The sequence below is a fragment of the Balaenoptera acutorostrata genome, chromosome 9 (assembly GCF_949987535.1).
Source record: "Balaenoptera acutorostrata chromosome 9, mBalAcu1.1, whole genome shotgun sequence".
In the NCBI taxonomy this organism is placed as follows: domain Eukaryota; kingdom Metazoa; phylum Chordata; class Mammalia; order Artiodactyla; family Balaenopteridae; genus Balaenoptera; species Balaenoptera acutorostrata.
In genome coordinates this window covers 32,589,754-32,604,682 of record NC_080072.1, presented here as the reverse complement: position 1 = coordinate 32,604,682, position 14,929 = coordinate 32,589,754, and the positions used below count along the sequence as shown (strand labels likewise).

Below are 14,929 nucleotides of genomic sequence, written 5' to 3'. Positions count from 1 at the left end.
GTATGCATCCACACACATGACTAGGAATTCTTTTTATTATGTAAGAACAGGTGAGCACTTATTCTCTGTGAGATACGCCCAACTCAGTCCTGTTAGTCATCAGATATTTTCACTCCATTTTCCCCCAAATCACAGTATTATACCAAACTCTGGGAATAGTTGTACATTTTATCCAGGGAATCAGTTAACATCTTACGTCCTTCCTGTTATCCTCGGTAGCTCAAAAGAAAACATTTTAGGAATGGCCTAGAAAACTCAACGTCTGGTGGAAAGGTGAGCACTTCCCTACAGACATTTCTGTTCAAAATGAAATGTGCCAACAAAACATAGTCCAAAGGGAAAATTGATTGGGCTTTAGCTTGAATCATTGATCAGCTTAGGTTCTTGCTAGCTAGGATTTACGTAGTTGTAGTGGTGTTAAGTTACCTTCAAGAGTACTTGCTATCTGGGTTCATCTCAGAAACCACACCCACGACCACATTTGATGGTTTTCTTTCTAGAGAACACAAATATTAGAGCCACTGCATCCTAGCCACATTCACATTAAGGCATCTTTTTCAAGAAAGTAAAATAAAGTAGACGGATTGGGAGAGGACACTCTTTGTTTGAGACCAGATCCAATTTCTTGGACCATCAAAGTCTACCATCAGGGAGAAGAAGCCTATACACCCTACCTTCCAACCTTATGACTACCAATGTGTGCTCCAGCACATTCTCCATAGAAAAAAACTACAGTTCCATGTACAACTATCCCAAACTGGGAGCCTTGTACACTAGACAGTCAGCTAGGTCGATTCTGCTTTCCATCTTTCCCTAAGAAGGAAGAGGATGAGATTTTCAGGCATATGCTGGCATTGACTTCTTCAGAATATTTATTTCTATCTCAGTTCTCACTCTTTCTGTGGGAAAAGCAGTATCTTTGCTCTGTTTTTCAGAAAGCAAACATTTCCTAAATTTATTAGTTGAAAAACAAAACTGAATGAGATCCATTTAGATATTCCCCACAAAAATAATTGTCATGTGGATGGCTAGCCCCCCCATGGTATTTAAGCTGCCTCAAAACCTTTATAATTATTTTGTCAATGCCACTCAATGCTACCAGGTAAACACTTTAGACCTAACAAGCAGTGTGAGCAGATTTTCCCACTGATTTTAACCCATTGTAATTTTTTGGTTGCTGTTCTCTAAGTGAGAAGAGGGGGATTGAATGGCCAGAAAATTCTGATGGCAAAGATAATTGTGGAAGCAATGCTTTGGGGTTGGTGTGTTGGGGCACACGGAGACTTTACTACCAAAGCAAAAATGTCTATTTTGCGGATCCTAATTCGGTATCTGCTGTCAGCACACCCTGCCTTCTTTCTGACTGAGAAACAATTGCAATTTAGTTCATCTTTTAACGTGAAGAAGAAATGAAAGGTTTTTGTCTTGTTTCCCTTATTTTTTTCTTGTCTATTTTAAGACTTATGAAGCTAAATCTAGTAAGCTTAGATTTCAGTGACAACTCTAGCCAAAGAATAAATGTCTCAATTTTCAATGTTGAAGATGAAAATGCACTTAAAATAAGTGCAAAATTTTATCTTCCTAGGACGGGTGGTTATTGGCCTCTATATTGTAATTTTAAAGTAGGAAAGAACTATTAGAGTCCTTGAAGACTAGAGTAATTGAAGAGGGAATTTGGGGAAGGCCAGAAGAGACAGACTGGATTTCTCCAAGTGTTTTCATTCTGAATATGAGAAATTATGCTGCAACCATATATTTAGCCAGACGATTATAAATATTGATTTTTTTCCTTTTACTCTCAATATTTCCTCTGAAAATCTTAAAAATATGAATCTTAACAATGCCGATTGTTAATCATTAAAAACATTCTTTCCAAACTCTCATAAGAAATTTTAAAGCCAATTTAAGGAAGCTCTTTACTCTGTTGAAATAAACTGAATCAATTTTTTAGATGGTGTCTTCGTCAACATTATTGAAAGAACTGAACAATAAAGATTCATAAACCTTTATAATGTAGATTCTGAATCAGTCAATAATATGGTCTGATTGCTCAGTTCTCTACAAATTCTGCCTGACTGTATTATACTGTTACAAATAAGCAATTTAGGGATTGATCATTAATTTTCTTACATGGCAGTTACATTAGGGGGCATGAAATCAATACACTACATGAAATTATTCTTGGCTTTTCAAATGCGTCAAGGCAGATTCTATAATTAGGAACTGTGTGTTATGAATACCTGTGTATGCACTTGCTAAAACATTTTTAAAAAACAGATGAACTGTTGTTTCTGGAAATTCCTGAGGACAAATAGGTCAAGTCCATAAATGATATCAGCATTATATATTGCTTTTCTTGATATATAGTAACCTATTGTATTGTCATAAAATCTTCTTAATGTTTACTTCTGTGTGTGTGTGTGTGTGTGTGTGTGTGTGTGTGTGTGAAGCCCTGGGTAGCCCAAATGTTATAGGCATTATTGAAAACACTGAAAAAGATGTCATGTTATATAACAATATGTCAAACCTTATTTTGATATATGTTTACTTGGTCACTTGGTAGACCTGCCTTACTATATTGTTTAAATAAAAGATTTTAGGGAAAATAACTATTTTACATCCCACTCCTAACCCTGTAGAGAATATTCACATTAATCACTTGAATGCACTTCAATCTGCACTGATTTTTAAAAGAAATAATTAAAATAATTATATATCTATACTTATTCTATAGGCATTTTTTCTAAAATTAGAAAAATATAGCATTAAATGCTATAAAATATAGCATTAAATTTAGTGGTATTCCAGGGCTCTATGAAAAAGCTGCATACAATTTTGGAAATACAAAAATATAATCTTAAATTTCCTGTTGATGTACAGAAATATCATTATCAACTAACATTTTCCATTATAGAGTAGGATTATTTTTCAAATTTGTCATGAGAGTATAGTGAGAGAGCCACTGATATACTGACATCCCAAGTAAGGGCCATTTTGTGATTAAGTAGCCAAACATTTATAACCTTACATCTGTCTTGTGAAGATAGCTTGATATTTCAAATACCAAAAGTGCAGTAAAAGAAAGGTGGGCTTATTAGTGTCTGTTATTCACATAGGTGTTTACAAATCTAGATTGATTTGGTCAGGAGATTGGAATGGAGGAGGAAATAATGGCATTAACTCTTTCCAAGAATTACAAATAAAAATAACCCATTAGGTGATTTACAATCAATTACTAGTTATGCTTGCTTAATTTAAATTTTTGTATCATTTTAATATACATCATTGGTAATATCAATTAAATTTTATTTGTTTGAAAATAGATTATATCAATACTTCAAGGTTATTAATGCTGAATAAAAGAGGTTAACTCTACAGAAAACTTATTTACCTTACAATATTGAGATTGAGCCATGAGATTTCTAAATATACAAATGTACAGAAGGAGAGCTAAACTGTCTAGTATTTTAAAAGAATTTATTTCTAAAAGAACAATTAAAGGGAGACTCCTCTGTTTTTTCTATTTTCTGATCTGATCTTTGCAATAATGTTTAATTAAGATTGTAATACCATAAAAATATTTCAATAATACTCTCCTTGAAATACTGTTCACAAGCCCCCTGGTCTGTGGTTTATTTGTTTTTATCTTTAGAAAGAAATGGTATAACCCCATAAAATCACAAAACAATGAAAATTTATTTGAATTAAACAAAGGGAAAAGTCCTCCCCCTTCCATTGTTGTTTAGAGAATCACAGTTGCCATTAACTGTGCATTGAGTGGCAAACTTGGGTTGAGATGCTGTTTACTTATCAAGGTTTACATTTATAAATGTAGTACTTAAATCATAGATATGAATATTGCACTTTTCAGTAATAAAACTTGTCTATCTTTATAACAGTAGTTTTTTGTTTTTTTTTTCAAGAATTTAAGATCTTCAGAAAAGTTACTCTCTGGAAAATCATATTTTATTTAAACTCAGCATTAAAAGAGCTACTGTTTGAAAATATGTGACATGACTTTTAATTTATATAATGCATTATGTTTATCTTGTTATTTCTAATTTCAAACTAATTCAGTAATGCATATACTAAACCAGTATCTTGAAAATCTTAAAGGGAAACAGTGAACCAATTTAACTTAAAATGAATACTGGAATGGATACCATTTTCTTCACATACTGCAGACTAACAAGAGTTGAGTGATCCATGTGGGTCAGTTACTGTGCTAACTACTTTAGAGGATTACCTCTGTAAATCCTCACAACAATCCTATTAAGTAGGGACAATTTTTGCTCCTTTTAATTTGTGAATAAACTAAAGTTCAAAAAGCCTTGCCCAAGATTACCAAGATAATTTTTGTTAGAGCTTACATTTGAACCTGAAGCCGTTTGACTCCAATCCCTCACCTCAGTCAATAAGCTGTACTCCTTGCTCCAAATGGTGACAAAGAGAATGTCAGTCATCAAAACGAATTCATTCCAAATGAGTTACAGAGGCACTGAGGTCATTCTGTTCCATGTTTACCCATATCTGTGAGTATGTTTAAAAGATAGAGACTGGCATCAAGTTTGGCACATTTTAGACCATCCTAGGAGCTCATCATTCATTGCCCTTCTTATGGAAAATATCCCTGCTCACTCTGTGACAAAACCAACCACAAATTTAACCCATTTTTATGGCTTTGAACTTAGCCCTGGACAGACTTCGTACTGCACCTGTGGCCTTGACACAACTCTGAGCCGACATCCCTAGGGAGGAGTGAGGGAGGAGAGGTGTACTATGACTGACTAGGCAAATCTGTTGACTCTGCCCTTGTAGTTCCCGTCTGCTTCACTACACAGCAAATGTAGTTTCTATGCACTCTGGAAGATGGTTCCCGTGTGGATCCCCATCTGCTCTCTAGCTAAAATGTTAGATTTTGCATCTGTTCAATCAGGAAGAATCAAGCAGCCTACCTATATCGACCTCTAAAAGCTCTGAAATGTGACCTCAGAATGCCATAGGTTCCATCACATGATATTTTTATAATAATATAGTACTATTTTCCATGTGCAAGTCATTTTATGCTTTGATAACACTCCAGGTGAAAGAATCAGTGACTGAAAAAGAAAAAGGATCCAAAAAACTTTCTGGGAAAGTACTGAGCTAGTGAAATATCTGTAGGATAATCTGTGAGTAAAATTTGTGAGAGAATCTGTGAGTAAAATGAAAAAGTATATGGTACATTTTGGTTTTGTGGAATTCCAAGTGAAAGTTGTATTCCAAATTTTATATATATATGGCTACTATATATATATAAATTTCATATATATTGCTACTATATATATAGTGCATATATACATATATATAGTGTGTGTGTGTATATAGATATAGATATAGATATAGATATAGATATATAGCTACTGTTAATCTAATTCTTATCCTCAGGGTTTTTTTTTCCTTCTCTATCATATTGACTAAGCCAGTGAGGTTTGGCCCAGATTTCAACACTCACCTAATGTATTTCTGAAGTTCTAATTGATAAAAATGTCCTAACTACTAAATCATTTGGAAAGTAATTTCACTTCTCAATTTGCAAATACTTAGATCAATACCTTCATTAACTTGCTGGACCTCAAAAACGTTTTTAGAAATTCTTTTCCTTCTCATTTTCAGATATTTTCCCCAGTGTACTTTTACTCCCTTTTCACTTCTTTCCTCCTTTTTCAAAATGTATTTTTCTCGTTTCTCTTGTAAACCACAGCCCAATTTTCTCTTCCTCTCCTATTATTTCCCCTCCTCTTTGAGACTGGAGAAGAGAAGGCAAACAATGGACTGTGGCTTATAAACTCCAGCTATTTTTTTAATTCCTCTATTGACTGTTTTTCCCCTCTTTCTAGCTTCTCTCCCTATTAATAAACACCAGTTTCATAAAATTTTTCCCCTATCTCATGCTTCTTTTAAAGTTTTCTCCTCCTGGGTAACATTTAAACCACCCAGCCTTTGGGACTCCTTATCCCTGCCTATTTGGACCATTTCTTCTTACTTTGCTGACACATATTCTTTCTAGGCCTCTTGATCTTACCTGGCCACCAAAATATATATCTGGCACCTGCCTTAATATACCTGACACTGAGACATTGGTTTGTTTCCTACTGTCTTTCCTCTGGTCTAGCCCATATGGCACTGGTTCTTTTTTACCCTTTAAGGATTTTATTTCTTTGCTTCTTTCAAAAAGCTTTCACTGCCTCTCCATTTATTAATTCACTTCTTGATCTGTAGTCCCCTCTTACTCCAGAACTTTAACAATTATTTTCTAGAGTTCAACTGCTAAGATCTTTACTTCTGTCACCTTAGCCTGATGGAATGCATTGAGCTTTCAGGTGTGAGCTGAACAAAAAGAGTAGAAATCCTGTGGACAAAGCCTTTGGCACCAAAGAAGACCCTAAGGCTACTGAAATCCCCTGTGGGCTGGTAAGCTATCTACAAGGTTCTTTTACACAGTATTGTCCTAACAGCTTCCTATAGGATGTGCCTTTCCTCTTTACCCAGCCCTGGAGAAAGACTCCAGACTTCTTACTGAGCACAGACTGAATTTTTCATTGTAAGGTGATAGAAGGGAAGAAGAAATACTACACTGAAAACACAAAGGGAGCAGAGTATTTAGTTATAATTACTCCTACTTACCAAACATACCAGTCTCTCCTTTGCTGAGCAAGATTAATTTCAAGGCTTGGTCAGGACAGCTGTAAACGCAAGAATGACTGCAAGAGGACTTAAAGGTGTGTGGGTGGGTTGGGGGGAGGGATCAAAAGCAGTTAAGTGTTCTAATTGCACCTGCAGGATGCAGGGATGTGACGTGAGTTCACATATGTGTGAAGGGGGTGGGCTGGGATGGATGCCATTCCCTTGTCTTATCAGCAGTGTCAGGGAAGCATTTAATATGCATCTCCCCTCCTGCAAACGCCAACATATTTGATGGTTAAAAAAAACTACAGAAAAACCCAACAAACAAACAAAATCCCTGAAGTTTATTATAACACAAAGCAAGGAGACTGATTCTTGCACTATGATGAAATCAAGCCCCAGTTTATTCAAAAAAGAAGTTGCCAGGGCACTTAACGCTTGGCTGTTCTTTCTCACCTGAAAGTGGGGTCTTCCAAAGAATAACCTTCAGAATATTCTGGGAACAGTCATGTTATTTGTGGTCTTAAATAAGTGTAAATACATATTAGACATCCCTGTCTTCTAGCAGGGGCAAGTAGAGAAGTCTACTAACCAACGGGTGAGAAGTATGTGGGCTGTGTGATGCGTGTGTGTGTGTGTGTGTGTGTGTGTGTGTTGCCTTAGAAATGGGTAATCTTCTCGAAAGCCATGTTGTCATAGTTTTTGTCCTTGGGATCATAGCCTGGAACATGGGCCAGGCTTTCTCGCCTGAGGCTGTTTCGTAAGACAGATTCAGCCCCTTGTTTCCAGGTAGTGCCATTCTCAAGGTTTTCCTGAGGAAAATGGAAAGACACATATCAGTGGGATGGTCTTAATGTATTCCAAATCAAACTGAGGGAATCTTGCTTAGGCTTCTCCCTTTGGAAAAAAATGATAGATAAATATGAAAATAACTAAATGATAGATAAACATGAAATAAATAAATGATAGATAAATGTGAAGTGATAGATTGATATGAAAATAAGTACAAATAACTGACCCAAGGCACTTCCTAACTGATAATTTTGATGCCTCAATCCATGTAGGTACTACTTCTAATGATAATAAAAACAGAAAGAACAATTTAATGAGCATTCACAATACATCAGTGTGTGGTGTGAAGAAGTTTATATATCTAGTGCAACAGTCCTGTGAGGTAGTAGTAGTATTACCTCCTGAGGAGAGACAAGCCTGTGTCTCAGAAGGGGGGCCCCCCCACTTCCTGTGAACAGCAAGGCCTCTGGTTACAACAGGGGTCCCTGTATGCAAACTTCCCAGGAGGCTGCTGTTATCCTTTGGCAAAGGAGCCCAGTAGTGACATACTAAGTGCCCCCTCCCACTCTCAACTCAGCCTTGAGAACAGAAGCTGCCTGCATCAACAGGATTTCTCATTTATTCCAGGAAACTCAGGCCTGGGAAGGTAAGTCTATAAAGCAGTAAATAACATGATTCTTTCCTTCTAGAACTTCCTCAAAATCCATTTATCCAAACAATACACTGCTTTGCTGGCTGTCATCTCAGCAAATAGATTGCCTTCCCACTCTGAGCCCTTGTCAAGGTGATGCTCTCCTCATGGCAAAACTATGAAGCTCAGCTTTACTTCACATACATGTTATTATGGTGTTTTGGGGAAGGAAAGCAAATGACATCTTAGGAGTTGTGATAAGGGAGAAGAGTCTCTCTCCTAAAGTACTGAAAGAGTGAAATACCTGGGTCTGAAAGAACAATAATAAGTCCTCACTAAAAAAGAAAAAGAAATGCCTGCCTGTAATCAGGCTGAGAGGACAGACACGGATAAGATCCATTGCAACTCCAACAGGAAACAGTGCTTCTCCCAAGGTCTTGGAATTACCGGATGCCATAATAACTCATCGAGTGATTGCTGCTCTAACCAGTGCTGCCCCAGGTGGCTTTATCTTCATTCCCACTTCTCTTACTTAGACCCTTCTCAGAATCTTTCAGTGGGAACCCGAACCTTACCCTCTTGGTGAGGGTGGCACTCCCTGGTTCCCCTGGGGTAGCCCTGTCCCCTTGCTGTATGTATCAAGTCACTAAGTCCAATTTGGTCTGACCACAGGCTGTTCCTGGTGGTCTTGGGCTGATATGACCTTAATCATACTCAGACAGTGTCTCTAGACCTTAAAAGCACTGGAACAATGTCCCTAGCCCTGTGTGGCCTAAACACAATTCTCAGCGGGATAAGGGGAGAGCTGGGAGGTTATGTGTATCCTGTCACTTCTCTACCTAAGACGTTCCACCAATAGATCTTACTTTATATTTACACCTCACGGCACACTGGAGATGTTCATGTGTAGATCACGGTGCATGGTTTCCCCCCAGTTCACAGATAAAAGCTGAAGTTCCAAGAGGTTAAATAACTCACCCAAGGAAAGTTAGACATGGAACCAGGATTAAACCCAGGGCTGACTCTAAAGCCCATGCTTTTCACCATTATACTAGATGTGCTCCCTCTTTTCTTCCTTTTCTATTATTAATTTTTAAAAATTTTCCAAGAATTTACCCTCACAGGGACTAAAGGGAATTTTGGAACTCGATCAGTTGCAATGACAATTCAGCCCAAAGGCACATTTACCTATCAACATAATTTACGTACTTAAAAACTAGTTAGCTGAGGTAACTGAAGTGGAAACCCAGATTCTTTCAGGTTCTCATATCCACTGCCTTCCCTCCTTGCACCCAGCCTTGCAGATGGTTGAAATGGGCAGAAAGGGAATCCTTTTGAGCCAATTCACATTGTTCAGAAGCTCAAACATCAGCTCACCTGCTCTGTTCCACTGTCATGCTGAACACCACACCAGCACAGTGTTTTGTATTTCTTGGACCAAAAGCAAAATAAATTGCAAACTGGTCTAATTAGCAGCGGTTGAATATCCTTGCCCTTTTGGTGACCTATTAACAAAAGGAAAAATGGATAAGGTGTTGCACGCTTCCAGGAGTTTCTTTGATGATTTAAGCATTGTCCACTTGAGAAGCAGGTCACTTCTTAGCAGAAGGGTGAAAAGAGGCCTGATTGGTTAAAATACAGAAATTGGTAACTGCTCAAAAGAGTGAGAGTTTGCTTTTAAACGTCCACAAACTGTCAGGTCAGGCAAACTCACGGCTATAAACAAATAGAAACAACATATTTATTTTTAAATACTTATTGTGGAAAACCCTCCTAGTACCCTTTGTAGGGCAGCAGAGGAGATTGCAGGAATTATATAATTTCCTCCTTTAGGAAAGCTCTCAGTTTTCCACCAAATCAGATCTATTAGAGGTTATCAGAATCAATATTAGTGAAATTAAGAAGATTATTTTTACTGTTTTTTCTTCCTTTCACCCCAGAATCCTGAACAAGGAATACCTTCATGTTCCCTCCAGCTACTCTGGACTTCCCTGACATCTCCTTCCTTATCATTAAAACATACCTGTTCAATGTCCTATTCCTTCAATCCTATTGTGGAACCAGAGTCTCTGGCCAGCAGAGCCTAAAATATTTACTGTCTAGCCTTTAACATAAAAAGTTTACTAACCTCTGTGTTGGATCTTTGATCTTGTCAGATAAATGTTATAGATTACATTCTAAATTGTCAGGAATCATATATATGTGTACGGTAAACATATGGCCAGAGGGTCTTTGTTGCAATTACTCAACTCTACATTTGTAGAGTGAAATCAGCCAGAGACAATAGTATATGAATGGGCATGACTGTGTTTCTCTAAAACTTTATTTATAAAAAGAAGTAATGGACCAGATGTGTTCTTAGTTTACTGACCCCCGACCTAAGAGATAAACTTAATGAATTGATAACTAAAGGTTTTATATCTGAGACCTGTAGCTATATGATACATGAAGAAATAAATTGGGAAGGTTCACATGAGTACAAACTGCTGTGCAGTGGAAACCAGAATAGGATAAACCCACACAGTGTCCTCAGAGTGGGAGGTAATGGCCACTTGATAAACTGATGAAGATATTTGTTCTTGATTTAGGAAATGGCATTTTCATTTCACAAGGTTAACGAGATAAAGGAAAACAACTCTTAACTGCCCAGTAGAATTTTACCAGTAATAACGAAAACTTTAAAATATATCTTGGGCCAAGATCACCTTTTAATAGCTGATGCAGAGAATCATTAATTATATAAACCATCTGGAGGTACTAATCAAAATAGACATAATTCTACTTTATGAGTAACATAAATAGCATATATTTGAAGTGCTAGATCATCTAGAAGACGCAGAATTGAAATTATCACCTATTAAGACCAAGCAAGACAAATAGCAAGAACAAGACAATATATGACACATGATGAGCAGGCCCACAAAAGGCTTCTGGCTTCCCCAATGACCCTGTCCTGCAAACAGTTAACATTTTAAGACATTTTAAAAGATTCACTGGGTGTTATAGAAGGTTTATGAAAGCCCCTTTGTGACCAGACCTGAAGGTGTTCAGTTAGCACTAGGGCCTCATTTGGAAGATAGGTACCAGGAGGCAAGGATCAAAACTATTTTCAAAGATTTGGTTGAGTGTCATAATTACCCTCTGATAAAGTGCTTCCTTTTGGTGTTAAGGACATTTCCCTAAGATTTGGGATATTTGTAGAAAAATAAAACACAAGGGTTGATACAAGGACTGTTGTTTGTGCTCAAGATGGCAAAGGAGTTTCCATCTAAATACAACATAATGGCTGCTGCATCAACACAAGAACATGTCAATTCCAACAAGCATCTGGAAAATACCTAGAATTTATGATGCCCATAATACCTGCTTTGGAATCAGGCAGCTAAAACTTTAGCTGTCTTCTAAAGGTGACTGACCACTCAACTGATAAGTCTAGGTGTATCCTACCAGGATCAAGGAAGCCTCCATGGTTGTTAGGGCACCGAGGCAAAAATCTAAGCACCATAAATAGACCACCTTTCATTTGAGTCCATTTTCCATAAAGAAAAATATTTGAGGAGTTGTTACTACATGAACAGCTGGGGTTACAAAATTTATGGTCTATTCCTTAGCATAGCCAAGATTAGCTTAAATTTAAATGAAGAGCTGTTGGTCTCTTGCCCAGAGTAATAAGGCATTGGAGCTTGCACATAGTGTTTCTAGTCACCAGGAATATTGCCATTCAGATTTTGTGTTAAGTAGGAATCTTGACTTCCCGTATAGCCTGTGACTATATAATGGTAGTGGAAAACTAGAATATCTTAATATTTGATTCAGCTAAACTGCATACTCCAAGGAGGCAGAGTAGATTACAGTGGGCCTATTCCATGCCATCCTCCCCCACCAATCCTTCATGAGCTTTGGCATAAAAAGGACATTGAACCATCAGAGGAACTATGGCTCAAGGTACAGGAAAGTCAACACTGGTACCAGAAATGGCGTAGAGTGAAGCTGCTCCCTGCAGAGCTCCTAGGCCTAGAAGAGTGGCCTCCGAAGGACACCATATGCAAAAGCAACAGTAAGACTCTCCTCTGCTTATCTAGTAGGTTAGTAAAGGCTAACCCATGAGATAGTAAGGCGTTTATGAGGAAAAAACTGAGATGAAGGGGAAAAGAACCACTCTTACTATTTAATCTTCTTACTGATATATTACAAAGGATTTTTCCTACTCAGGCCCCTGAGGGCCACGTGTCTAAACATCTTTTTTTAATAACATATGGGGAATATTTAAGAATACACTATACATATTAGTAATCACATGTACAATAATCAGGGGGATGCTTTTACATGTCAGTTTGGAGAAAGTAGATAATGTCTCTTTGGGAAAAAGGACTTTTTGTGGTGGACCCAAATTCAGACCCATAAGACAGCTGCCTAGTCCAGAAGTGTATGAGACCAGCCCACGTCTTCCTTGGTCCCCAGAAGAGGAAGGCATGTAACCGACCTGTCACAAAGCTGATGATTACTCCAGCAGCCACGCATCCCAGGCAGCCTACTGCACTGTAGTAGAGGTAGGAGAGCGCATACCAGGTCTCAGCGATGGCAGGTCTGCAGAGAGCAATAGCACATCAGCAGTCCCGGGAGTGTGAGGTCATGATGCACAGTGACTTACAGGACAGCCGAGGGTTCATTTTAGGGACTGGCATCTCTCAAAACCCCTAAAGCTTAACTTTTTGTCACTTGATTATTTTTTTTTTAAAAACCGACTGTAGACTAGTTGTACTTTATATTCCACTCAACCCAATCCATCTGTGAATTACGAGTCTTGCTACTGAACCACAGTTGCAATGAGGACCGTGTCTTCCATTTCTTTTGCATTATTTATTCTTCAGACACTTACAAGGCCCAGATTTAGTGCCAGAAACTGGAGATTAAAGATGAATAAGCCATGAAGTCTACATGTAGGAGTTGACAATCATAAAGTAGACTAGAACACCGTGGTGGAAGAGGAACAAAGGATTTGGAGAATATTCAGAAAGAGTGTCAAACCCAGGCTGATATATGAGATGATGCCTCAGCTTATTTTTTAAAAATGGTTAGTTTTAATCAATCAAAGAAGGCAGTTAGGACTAGGATTTAGCATTCCAAGAAAAGAGGATAGAATAAGCACAGGCAGTAAGGAAGAAACAACATAGTGGACCTGAGAACTCAGACCTCCAATGAGCCCTCTTGCCAAGTTCACTCTTGGGCATCAGGATGCAGAGGGATGGATATTTACAGAAAGCTGGAGCCCCCAGACACTCTGCAATGCTGGGTACCACCCAGAGCGATTCTCATAGGGGAGCAAGGTGGTCTCCTCAGACTTAGCACAGAAGAATGCACTTTTCTCTAACCTGGTGACCCTCTCTCTGGGACTTGATGCTATCCTGAAGGTCAGCATACCTGCTGGACAGCAATGGAGGCACTGATTCCGTCACATTTGATGGGACACACTGGTCAGTTGATAAAGGCAAAGGCCATGTCTTGGAGGTTGGTGCAGGGTAAATTAAGGCCCCAATGGCCACCCAAAATGACAAGATGATCCCAGTCAGAAGGCCTCCTAAAGCACCCTTGATGAAGAAAAAAAAAAAAAAAAAGTAATGAGAGATTTGACAAAGCCATTGAAAGAATAATGAGATGAGGAGTCTTGTGTCTCAGGGATTCTGGTTTTCTACCCCAGATCTTGGCCACATGTGCTAGAAACAGCCCACTTACACTGCCTGCCTTCAACCCCCCACAATGTAGCTTTGCTTAGGAATAAATGGTTCCTTAAATGAAGACATTGGAGGGTTTTACTGTGGTTATTATACGTAAAATTTCTAGCAGGATTTTTTTTCCTCCCTTTTGGCTTCTTCCTCATCACTTAAACATCTGCTGAACCTCAGTTTCCAGTAGAAGAGTTTCAGAAATTCAGGAAAACCTCAGATAATGGAGATGCTGGGGTCATTTTTCACTGACAGCCATTATAAGCTACTATATAGAAACTTTTACCCTCATAGCTCTTCCCAAGTAATTCTGCTCAAGTCCTCTGACTCCCAAGTTTGGAGTTTTTAGCTTGAGTCTAACTACTAGCAAGTATATTTACTAGTCCTGTCATTTAAGGGTCATACTTCTTGATAAAAAGTTAAAAGTCAATGAGTCATTTCTCCTGTAAAGGAAACAGAACAATCGAGCAGGAATCAGGACCACTGGATGTTGCTGGTCTCTGCCAGAGAGCTGAGTCTTCTCCGTGACAGAAAACAACTTGTTAGTTTCTCTATTTATTCAGAAAAAAAAAGACTCCTCAATTACAGCACCAGAATGTTCTGCTCGTTATAGTTTGGGGGAAACTAAAGCAATGTGTATGATTTGAATACCTGGGCCCTTGGTCTAGACCAGCAGTCTGCAAACTTCTTAACAGCCAGCTAAGGAGTATTTTAGGTTTTGTGGGCCATTCAGTGTCTGTCACAACTACCCAATTCTGCCATCACAGCACAGAAATGGCCATAGACAGTATATATACATAGGAGAGTGGCTGTGTTCCAGTAACTCTACTTGTGGTCACTGAAAGGTGAATTTCACGTAATATATATGTGTCATGAAGTATTATTTTTCTTTTGATTTTTGACAACCATTTAAAAATGTCTAAACCATTTTTAGCTTGCAGGTCATCCAAAAACTGGAGATCAGCTAGATTTAGCTTGAGGGATATAGTATGCTGGCCCCTGGCCTACCAGTAAAGGGTGAATGGACTTCAGTAGGAGAGTCAGCCCTCACTGATTTATAGGAGCTGCCTGGAGAGCTGTGCTGAGAAGGATTCTGAGGTTGCATCCACATTCTGTG

General features: G+C 38.3%; 1 protein-coding gene across 1 annotated transcript in view; it reads right to left on the bottom strand.

The window, feature by feature from the left end:
* Positions 1 to 6,989: 6,989 nt before the first annotated feature.
* SLC5A12 (solute carrier family 5 member 12) overlaps positions 6,990 to 14,929 on the bottom strand; it is a 45,968-nt gene continuing 38,028 nt past the window's right edge. The window contains exons 12-15 of the mRNA XM_007180985.3: positions 13,511 to 13,677; positions 12,573 to 12,676; positions 9,467 to 9,594; positions 6,990 to 7,478 (exon numbers count right to left, since the gene is read on the bottom strand). Of these exons, the coding sequence (XP_007181047.2) occupies positions 7,326 to 7,478; positions 9,467 to 9,594; positions 12,573 to 12,676; positions 13,511 to 13,677 (552 nt within the window). The 3' untranslated portion in view covers positions 6,990 to 7,325. The remainder of the gene's footprint in view (positions 7,479 to 9,466; positions 9,595 to 12,572; positions 12,677 to 13,510; positions 13,678 to 14,929) is intronic.